General features: G+C 39.5%; 1 protein-coding gene across 4 annotated transcripts; it reads right to left on the reverse strand.

The window, feature by feature from the left end:
- Positions 1–34: 34 nt before the first annotated feature.
- Positions 35–9920, reverse strand: LOC311272966 (CD276 antigen-like). Of its 4 annotated transcripts, none has more exons than XM_084379763.1 (7): positions 9789–9920; positions 7754–7827; positions 7315–7656; positions 6666–6986; positions 4030–4134; positions 3016–3060; positions 35–2773 (listed from the first exon to the last, which is right to left on the reverse strand). In XM_084379763.1, exons 2-7 carry the CDS (start codon positions 7821–7823, stop codon positions 2739–2741), a joined length of 918 nt encoding a protein of 305 aa, XP_084235889.1. In that variant the 5' UTR covers positions 7824–7827; positions 9789–9920; the 3' UTR covers positions 35–2738. The 4 variants fall into 4 exon arrangements, 2 of the variants coding, with proteins under 2 accessions (XP_084235889.1, XP_084235888.1); XM_084379762.1 differs by having other exon boundaries at positions 35–2777; XR_014624626.1 differs by lacking the exons at positions 4030–4134; positions 6666–6986; positions 7315–7656; positions 7754–7827; positions 9789–9920 and adding an exon at positions 3377–3464 and having other exon boundaries at positions 2730–2773.
- Between the last annotated feature and the right edge of the window lie 1120 nt (positions 9921–11040).

Consider the following 11040-nt stretch of genomic DNA (forward strand, 5'->3'; position numbering starts at 1 on the left):
ATTTCAACTGTGGACCAAAGATACAAAACAAATGTAAAGCAAAAACAAGCCAGGGAACATTTTTATGAGAGTGTTTACATTATCCCAGGCCACATAAGAAAAAAACAACAAACAAACAAACCACAGATTCAACACACAGGTGCTGGACAAAAACAACAAGAAACCTTTCAGAAAAATACAACTGCAGTATGTTTCATTACATTACAATAATCCTGCAATAAAAACAGAACTTAAATATTTCATCATCCATGGACTTTCAAATTGTGATCTTGAAAAGATACCTAACTTTGGACCCATTAGACAATCAGAAGTGGTCTTGGCTGAACAACAGATATTGAACCTGTCATGGACATACAGTCTACAGTGGACATAATCTGTACATCCATGCAACGCTCCTTTAAAACCAATATGAAACCATTGATTGAAAAATTAAAGGTGAAACTCAGCTCCTTGATTCCGTGGACATAAACAAGTACAAGTAAACTTTCTTTCTATATACATCCACTCCTGTAAATCTGTAGTCTGTAATTAGATTCATGATGAGGAACTCTTACTCAGAAAGTGGACTGTCCTTCTCTCAGTGTTCTCCAGGTCTGGTCTATGTATAAACATCAAAACAGAATTAATGTTTCATCTAAATGCAGAGAACAGGGGCTTATCAAACCCTAGCCCTTTATATGAAGACCCCAACAATAAAAACTGAACCTGAAGTGTCTTCTTTCAGAAATATTGCTTCTCGCTCCAGAAATTATTACAACAGATTTTTAAACTTGACACCTGTTGATTCTGGCTGGTTTCAGAAAAGTCTTGTGGGAATGATTAAATTAGACTGCAAATGTTTGCTGTTCCATGGGACTATCTCTGGAATGAAAAAGGTCCTACTTATTAATATTAAACTATCACAATCTATCTTGATCAATAGGTGTAAATGTTTGAATGTTTCATGGCTCTGAGCTCCTCTGAGACATATAATCATATGCCCATGTTTATCTTTGAAGCTGGGACACTACTGCCCTAGGTGGCCATTATAATAACATTTTAACATTTTAAAATAAAAAAAAAACCAACAGCACATTAGTTTCCATGTAGTTAACCTGTGCTGTTATGGCCTGACAACATGCTGTAATGCTATTTGTCCAATAGATGGCAGGATTGCTATCCATTCAAGGTTTTCAAGCTCTGCACTCTCCAACACTCATCTTAAATCTGGGTCAACATTATCTGATATTGGAAGTGATATATTTTATCTACTGATATACATGAACTGACAAGGTCAGCCTGATAATGACAACAATTTTCAAGGAAAAGAAACTGCAGAAAAAGTGCAGAAGTAGCATGAATTGAATCATTCTAACAGCAATAAGAAACACTATAAGCTCTTGAGTGGCACATTGTTCTGTTATCAAGTCAGCTGATCAGGAACAAGAAGAGCATTTACACACAATCTCAAAATTAAGCATCTACAGGTGGTAATGTGTTATAGACAGGAGTACCATTTGTCACGTCTAAGGCCAGCAAATAAATCTTAACACAAGTTGAACATTTACATTGGAAATCATTCTGTCATGTCTGTTCATGTCTGGCTCTATTAACAAACAGGTCTCAGATCAGAAATCTGGATCCCAAAAGACTGAAAATGGTGGCAGCCATTTTCTGAGGACTGGTCTCAGATAAGAAGAAGAATGAAACCTTTAACCTATCTGAGTTGATGAAGATAAGAGTTTAAATTTGGCAATGAAGGTGCATACTGCTGCCAGAAGTTACATAAACAACAAAGACAGTTAGAGGAAGACAAACATGTGTTTTAGTATTTTGCAATAGCAAGTAAGTGACAAGTGGACATCATGTGACACACGGAGGTGCAACCAGAATCTATCGAGCAAACTTTCTCGGTGGTCAGAAAAAGGATATGGAAAAAAGCGGGGGTGGAATGTTCTCAGGACAGTGATGGGAAACACTGGACTTTAGACCAGTTGACTTCATTATTGATGTACTAAAACCATGAAAAGCTTCTCAGCAAAGACCCTTAAAGGAAATGGCTGGTGACACCCTTCTTTTTAAAAGTTAAAGACAAAAACCAACATAAATTCATCTAATAACAGTGTCAGCTGTGCGTCCAAAGCCTGATGCAGCTTATTTGTCTTTGCCAAAGACCTTCATCCAGGGTTTCCCCCAGGAAACTGGCACTGCCAATCTTTGATTTGTTCCAGATATGCTGCTCTGATTAATTGCATTAATTTATTGCAAATAAAACACGCAATGTAATCGATCATTTGGTGTCACCAGCTAAGTTGAGACAGCTAAATTTAAAATAAATCCCCCTTTCCTCTGTAACTTTTGCACAGACATCACACAAAGATCTGCTTTCTCTCTTTTACTTAGAAGCTACTTTATATCATTATACAAAACATTTAAGTCCCTCTGTTCAGTCCCGGCTATCTGGTTTACAGCGCCCTCATGTCTGGTAACCAGGAGTGTCTGTGCCCAGGGTACAGCAGAATTTCCTCCAGCAGACTCTTTGAATGAATGAATCCATAAAATTATTTTCATTATGAATCTGAAAATGGTCAGCAGGCCACCCAACTGTACATCTGGCTCGCAGACCAGATATTGAGTATTACTGGTCTGAACTGTCTGCTACTTCCTTCATATGTTTGAGTCAATCCCACCTGGTGCCACTGGTAATTACAAGGGCAACAAATGAGTACTCCATGGTGTCCAGGGTGTCTTGGTGGGTGTCAAAGTCTGTAAACCATACTGTAACGATGGAAAGCTGACTGATGAGGACAGCAAGAAAACAGGAGGGAGAGCAAGGGAAGCAAAACATGATGCATGGTGGTTAAACTTTAAAATAAAACAGGAAACCACAGATGCAAAACCAGAATCATGAAAAAGGTGCAAAAGGTTCAATACCAAAGTCTGAGTTAATCCTCATGCACTTCATTTTAGCAACAGCAGTAAAACAAGTTTTATTAGTTGGACACAGTGAGTAACAATGCTGTATTTCAGGCTTACCTCTCTCAGCCTCTGACTCAAATGTATGGACTTCCTGATGGTCACCTGGAACAAATTCAAGATTTTATTGTGGGTTACAGTCAGAGGAAAGCCCAGGGAGCAGTTTATTATTTTATGTTAATAATGTGACACCAAGGTAGTGCAGGGATATTGCAGAAGTTTTTGGTCAGTGATCAACATGTACTCCAACTGAATTTATGAACAAAGTTCAAAGCACGGCAGGAGGAGTACGTGCTCGGACAGGCTTGGAATGTGATCAGACCGTCAGTGGTGAGTTAGTTTAAGCTAAAACAAAGTAACAACTTTGAAGAACAAAGTCTAACTCAGTTAAAACACAAGGAGCACAAAACCAAGAACATACCATGGGGTAAGATAGGACAACACTGCAAGACATGGGAATGGGTTAAGGTGGCACACAAGTGGACGACATGGGCGAACCATAGGGAAACACAGGACGAACTGACAAAGACAGGAGGAAGGACACAGACTATATACACACACAACTAATGAGGGGATGAGGTGCAGGTGGAGAGAGGTGGAGCAACACAGGTGAGGGAAATAAACAGAAAAACACTAGAAACAGGGAAGGGGCTGATGGGCTGGAGAAGCTGAAGACACTAACGATGGAAAGCAGACTGGTGAGGACAGCGAGAAAACAGGAGGGAAAGCAAGGGAGGCAAGACATGACGCATGGGGGTTAAACTTTAAAATAAAACAGGAAACCACAGACGCAAAACCAGAATCATGACACATACACTACATTGGAAGATGTTTTTGTTCAAAGCGACTTACATTAAGTTCATTTAACTCCATAGGTACAGAGCTAGATGTCATTAAAAGCTACATTTTCACTAAAAGAGTGCATTCCAGCCAAATAAAGAACAAAAAGTTCAGTGCTACAGTTCAAGTGCTTAGACATTTTGTCTTGTACCTTTTTACACCTGTTATGTTCATACTCATACAAAGAAATACATTTAGACCAAAAGCCAAATGAGGCCCTGTGTGGATACTCACGTCGAGATCGCCTTTTGTAAAGGAACACCACCAGCAATCCTACAATCAGCGATCCGATGACCACCACAGGAGCAACTATTGTGGAGACTCGAGCAGACTGCTTTCCTTCAAATTATGAACAAAAAGAGGAAAGAAGTGTTTGTGGAAAATGAGGTATTTACAGAGTGCAGCTTTTGCACACCTTAGGGTCGACAGGTACGTAGGAGAAGACCGAAGGCCGACAAAATAAGGAAAAAGACTCCCGCATACTGTCCACTTCACTTGCGATTAAGTTTATTGACAACAACGTTTCCGTACTTAGACCTTCATCAAGTTATCTTACAAGACAATGGGGGAGGCTGTCTTAAGTAGATGGATTCGCATGGCCCAATCAGGCCACACCGCAGACAGACGTCCCTCAAAATGTCATCAAACACACTTGGACTAACAAATGTACGCCACTGAATGAATTTTTTTTTTAAAAAAACATCATAACAGGTAAAGTTCATTTATCAATCAATGCGTGTATGTAAACAATAGAAATAGTATAACAGTATAAATGTAAATACAAAAGTAGGTTAGAGCATCAAAGAAATGTACTGTGGGAACTGGCTAGAAAAAAAAGATCAAAGATTACAGAACAGGCCAACTCATGACGTCACGTTAAGAAGTAAGTCATCCAGACCACAAGGAAGCATGGTCTAATATATCTCACAATAAAGTTCACACAAAACAGTAGGAATTTTAATAAATTATTTAAACTTGCTCTGCCTCTTTCTTAACAGTGGAGTACTACTACACTACTACACTACTGTGTGACACCTACATTCACTTTCGCTTTTACTCCTGCTGGGATCCGCATTTGAACATCAGCCCTGAGTGAAAACGCCGGCATTGTTGAGAAAGTAAACAAGGTGGCAGGCAGGCAACGACAGATAAAGATCAGCTGATAATAAATGACCATGAACAGCTCAGCTAGAGTGCCTAACGGGAACCTGTTGACAATTTAATATTGTGATTTAATAGTGAATCAAAATCTGTATTTTCCACCACCCAGCTCAGGCGTTGACTGTCATGCATATATTCTGTCTTTGTGTGGAGCATTGTTTTGAAGTTTTGAAGTCACATCAGCTTTAGAGACATGATGCAGCCTGGCTATTCATCAACTTGTGTATCAAAACAACTACAGCGCAGGAAATGGCTGGCTTCAGATAAAACAAACACACGATGTAGTGATGCAGGGGACCAAAACTTCCATCTTCTCTGGAATGTATTTATATGGAGCTCCTGCTTTTTTTGTGGTTCAATGTTTACAAGGTCAGTCTAACCTGTCAAGTTTTTTTTTTTTTTTTGAAGACCAACAGGCTCCTGAAGACTTTATGTTGCAGATACACCAAACTGACTTTAAAGAACTAGTGCCGATGAAGGCTGACTGTTGAATCACCTCATGTTGCCTGTGTCTCTGCCAAAAAGCTGCACTTAAACACACCGCTAAGACTACAGCCGTCGGCCAGCTAGCTCCTATGTTCTGCACCCGTGTGAAAGGAAATTCCTCTCCATACCACCAGGAAGGGCTCGTCTGTGTTCATCATTCAAAAAGGGAAAGATGAAGTCTCAGGACTGTGTATTAACATAACCAAAAGAGCACTTTTAATTGAAAATATATCTGATTAAAAGTTGCAAATAGCACTGACAAAGAGGTGGAAGCAAAAAATATGGAGCCATTGCACTAAATGGTAGAAATAATGGATATTAAGCTACAGGCTCTGAGGGCTTTCTCTTTCTTTTCCCATTTCTCTACTTGTTTTCTTTTTCTACCTTAGTTTTCACTCATTGGAAGTTCATACCTCTTTAACCTCCAAAGCCAACAGCAACAACAGAAAAAGCGCTACAGTTGGCATGTGGTTTAAGTTCCTCTTACTTAAGCAATCTTAAATGAAGGTGTGTGTAGGAGCCAAGATGCAGTTTTCTTGTTGATTGAATAATTTAAGTTCATTAGAAGGAATAAAGATAATTATTTACATAGATAGATATTTAGATTATTTATTTACATTATTTACAGTTGTATACATATGGTTTGTTTATAGCAAGGCAATAAGCACATGTTCGGGTAATTTCAATATTTGTGGGCAGCTAAAATGATCCTTTATAGTTTATTTGTGGTACTTTATAGTGGACGGATGTATTTTTGTTTTGTGCAGACTGCACCTTTAATGGATTACTCTCTCGCAAGTGTTTTGCAGGTAATGTGAATTTGTGGTCAGTCAGGACAAGCGGGGAGTGGAGCCATGTAGTTTTTTTACTTCTCTCTCGCTCTCTCTCTCTCCAGTACTTTCTCTCACTGCGTGTATAGGACGCGATTTGTATTTAATTTTGTGACAATTTATTATTTGTATTTTTCCTGCATTTTTTGAAGTAAACATTTCAAGTTTACCTACGAGTCACTGTGGATTCTTTGGAAGTGGACAGGAGGGAGATTGTTAAGAGCATCAGACTTAGGCTTCACCTACATTGTGTTTATGTAACTGTAGTGACATCCGTGTTGCTTCAGATTTCAGGGGGAAGGATGAGCTCATGTGTAACTGTGGTAGAAATGGCTGTATGACATTTCATTATGTGATGCAGGATTGAGCCAAAAGGCATTAAAGAACATATACCTGGATGGTTTGATGTGTCTTGTCCGTCTTGTACTTCAAACGTGGCCTCATCTTCTTTGCCTCCACTGGTGTTGAACACTGCACATTTATACTTGGAGTAAGTGGATCCTTGCAGCAGAGTCAGCCTGCTCGAGAGGTCAAACAGACCACTTTTTGTCTGCTTCACCTCCATTTCAGTGCTCGTCCATTCCTTGTTGAGCTCACTAAACCAGCGAATCTGACCTTTCGGATAGCCACCAACAGAGTTACAGACCAGGGTACCACCTGTACTTTGAGTTATCCTTTCAGGTTCGGAGACTATAGTTGGTTTGCTGTATTTGACTACAAAGAGAAAGCAAACATGATCATAAAGCTGAACATTGCACCATGACATCATTTAGTTGAATCTGTTTCATAGAAAATACCAATCTGCTAGTGGAGGAAAGTCCCCTGATCTCTAAACAATCTTCATTCCATCAAAGCAACAATTAAATCTTTCTGTGTGTAACTAGAAGATCTATTATGTTAACAGAAACAGGAAAGACCTTAATCGTGGTTTAGCTTTGAGGTGAATTGTAGGGAATAGCTTTGAAGACTAAAGATGGCCATCTCTCTGTGCCACATAGTTGTCAAAATGTTTCAGTGGTCAAACATGGCTGAAGGCTCTCACCTGTGACTTTAAGGCTGGTCTCACTGGTTGTAACACCTCTGTCTGTCACCACTGTACATGTATAAACTCCCTGATCCTCCACAGCAGTGTTGGTGATGTGCAGGGATACATTCATGTTCCTGTTGTTCCAGGATGGTTCAGCAAAAGAGTAGCGTGGCTGTTTTGTAGTTAGTTCCCCTCGGTGAAAAACCAGTAAGGGCTCGTCAACTCCCTCTTTCTTCCAACTGACTGCCCGGATTACTACGTCTGTTCCCTCTTGAGAAGTTTTGACGGCACACTCCAGCAGTGACAGTTGACCATACTGTCCCACGTTTTCAGTCTTGCATTGCACATTTACAAAACCTGTAGAAGAAAATGTGTTTTTTGAAAAGGGATGGGACGTTACATCAGTAGCAGGCAGAATTTCACACTTCAGACGCTCAGATGAGGCAGAACTTACCAGTATTTGCATTTCCTGCAGTGATGTAGATGACAGTGAAAATAAAGATGACAATGGAGGCCATGTTCATTTACCTGAAATGACAGTTAAAATGAACAATTCTTAATGAAGAGACTGGTTGAAATGTACCAAACATATACACTCACTGAGGATTTATTTCTATGAAGTGCACCAGGGGCACTATTGGTATTTTTGTGGCCAGAGGTGCAGAGGCACCAACAGGGGCTCACTTGTATATATGGTGGGATTATAAATAAATGTATTATTATGCATTAGAGGTCAGTGTATGAGGGACTATTGAAATTGATGGCCAATCAAAGGCAAACACCTCCCCTTAAATGTAGGCGTGCACCGATAAGAATTTTCTCAACACAAAAAAAAAAGACAAATACTCACTAAAGAAATTCAGTGTGGGATTTATCATTACTGATTTATTTTACAAACTCTTCCAAAAATATCTAACATTAGTAATGTTATGTCATATATGGCTTCGTTGATACCAGAGTTAACTTCTATAGTGTCCAGAATGCCAGATTTGTCTTCATCAGATCTGTTCAACGCTTGGTGGTAACAGGGAATGTGGGCGACCGCCCAGGGCGCAATCTAAAAAAACAAACAAAAAAAAACTCGCCAGTTTTCTAGACTACTGCTCATTTCCATGTCAGGTCAGTGGAGTGGAGCTGGGCGGCCTCATTGTCACGTCAGCTCGCTGCTGAGAGTCACACAGGTTGTGTGTGTGTCAGAATAGGCAAGGGGGAGGGGAGCGGGGGATAGACTGATGATCCCAGGCCACACAACACAAACTGCCTCCAACGGGCATCTACGTGAATTTGTTTACATCACGTGACATCGGTAATGATGTCGAGTCTTTGTCTTCATCATGGATCAAAGTAAAAGACCAAAGAAGCCATCAGGTGCCCAGTTCAGAAAGAGAAGAAAAGAAGAAGAGGAGAAACGGGCAAAAGATAAAGGTATGCAGATTTCTATGAGTGACGTGAGTGACAGTAGCCTATAGGCTATGAACTAGCAACTATAGGAATTGAGGCATCATGTCATGCAACTAATTTCACCCATAGGCAACCTGGGCTACTTTGTGTTTGCAACACAACAAGTGCAAATTCACACAGAGTCCTGACTGTGGAATTTTTAATGCTATACGCTATATGCTAACTTAAATAACTTCTAATATACATTGACATGGCATTGTGTAAGCTACATGTGATATAGCTTTTTGAATAATTTGTAGTGTGTTATGCTTAGTTAATAGGATGTTAACAAATGTTAATCAAATGTGCATTATGGTCATTTTAATTGGGTAACTGATGCATGTGTGATGTAAGTGTGATCTAACTTACATATTGTATCTTAATTGTAAATTCAGAGGCACTTCTGAAATATTTTGGAGCTGGAGCACCCACTGGCCAAAATGAGGAGTCAGATACTTCCACAGCAGCCACAGACATGGTCCTGTCGCCCAGGGCGTAAATCTAGCCAGGACCGCCCCTGGGTGGTAAGGCAGATTGGCGCACGCAGCTAAACTTGAAAAGCTTCTGTGATACAGTACGCAGTTTATTGTCACATAACATTACATCAGACATCACATTTATTTTTCAGTTGCCCGATCAGACAGCTACATGAGATATTTATCATGCCTGAGCAAAGCGCATACCCACTCCAAGCCAGCACGCATCAGAGCCAAGCCCTGCGTTGTTCCTGAAAAACTGACCACTTTATTTTCGTTTTAAATTATGCTCACTGGGTTGACAGCAGGCTGAAGTAAGACACTAGAATTAATACACGGACTGGTGTGTTCACATTAAAGCAAACATTCTACTTTATTAAAAACAATACTTTGACCTCTTTATACAAACTTTCAAGTACAAAAGGAGCTGCCACACACCCTGTAACGTATTATCCTCTATGACACACCCGCGAATCTGTTATTCAGTTAATGTGAATCTACAGTAGCATATCTACGGACACATCCCATTGTAAACAAAATAACCATAATTTAGGCTAACTAATGAAAACTTACCGTATTCCTCAAATAATCACGGTGGAGGGAAAAACTTAGAGAAGGACATCGACTCCTGGTTCCTGCTTAGTTTAACATTCATGTATCTCCAACACTGAGTCCGCTCTTTGATGGTGCGCTACCTGTAGGAGAGGCAGATCCTCTTCGCATGACCGAAGCGACTGACAGCAGAGCGGATGTTCCGACATGAGGGCGGATCCGCCCCGGAGTCCACTGCTATCTGGGTAGGTCTGGCACTGACCCTATCCTGAACAGTCACTCTCAGTTTATAATCAAAAATAAAGTGGTGGGCTTTTAAACAATTATGGAGCTCTTTTCTGGCTGCATGTGTGTAGGCTACATCTGTATATTGCTTAACAGTGCCGGTGTCCTGACCAATTGGGTGCCCTCGACAAGATTTTAGCTGGCGCCCCCTTGCATCGCAGTCAATTTCACAATCAATTTTCATACACTCACACAGAAACTGCATGTATGTATTCAAGATTGTATTTCTTCTAAGTCAAAAATATCACACCAAATGAAAACTGAAGAAAGAAACAAGTGATAAATTAAAAATACAATATAAATAAGGCATTGCACATTGCAACATATTAAAGAATATTCTATTTACATGCAAAATAAAAACAGTGAACACGAAAACAAGTGACATAAAATGAATTAAAAATACAATATGAATAAGGTATTGCACAAACAAGAATATTGTCACTCTGCTGTGCTGAGGTAGAGGACAGGAGCACCTGATGCTGTGTCACTGGGGGTGGTGGTGAAATATTTTAAAAGTGCATCTGAAGAGAGAAGAGAAGTATATGTGACCACTGCATGTTACATTTTAATTAAAAAAAACGGATGCTTGGTGTGTGCTTTACATAAGACTAATATAGACTAATAATGAAAATACGATGAGATTGATTCAACTTTATCGTCATTGCAATGCAATTCAGTCTAACCAGAGTGCAGAAAGCAGTAAAGTGCATTGATATATATATATATATATATATATATATATATATATATATATATATATATAAACATATATATATATGTAGCCTATGAATGATATGGGAAAGCTAAGGTATGGAGTATTAACAGTAATATACTTTAACTGCACTTAAACACTGATGTTAACTTTAACAAACATAAACTGTGACACAATAAACCAAAGGCCTACAACTACCCTATTACTTATTTCAATCTTTTGGACACTGTGGTTCCGCTACAGTATCAATAAATCTCTCTCTTGGTCTTGGGGTCA

The sequence above is a fragment of the Pagrus pagrus genome (genome assembly GCF_965226575.1).
Source record: "Pagrus pagrus genome assembly, chromosome: 2".
Classification (NCBI taxonomy): domain Eukaryota; kingdom Metazoa; phylum Chordata; class Actinopteri; order Spariformes; family Sparidae; genus Pagrus; species Pagrus pagrus.

What these genes read in the sequence shown, in the direction of transcription:
- LOC311272966 (XM_084379762.1), bottom strand. Translation starts at nt 7,823, where the DNA reads ATGAACATGGCCTCCATTGTCATCTTTATTTTCACTGTCATCTACATC. An exon ending in TTACAAAAGGCGATCTCGAC is followed by an intron (nt 3,061 to 4,029) that starts GTGAGTATCCAC and finishes AATTTGTTCCAG; the next exon opens with GTGACCATCAGGAAGTCCAT. An exon ending in TGAGTCAGAGGCTGAGAGAG is followed by an intron (nt 2,778 to 3,015) that starts GTAAGCCTGAAA and finishes TGTCCTCATCAG; the next exon opens with TCAGCTTTCCATCGTTACAG.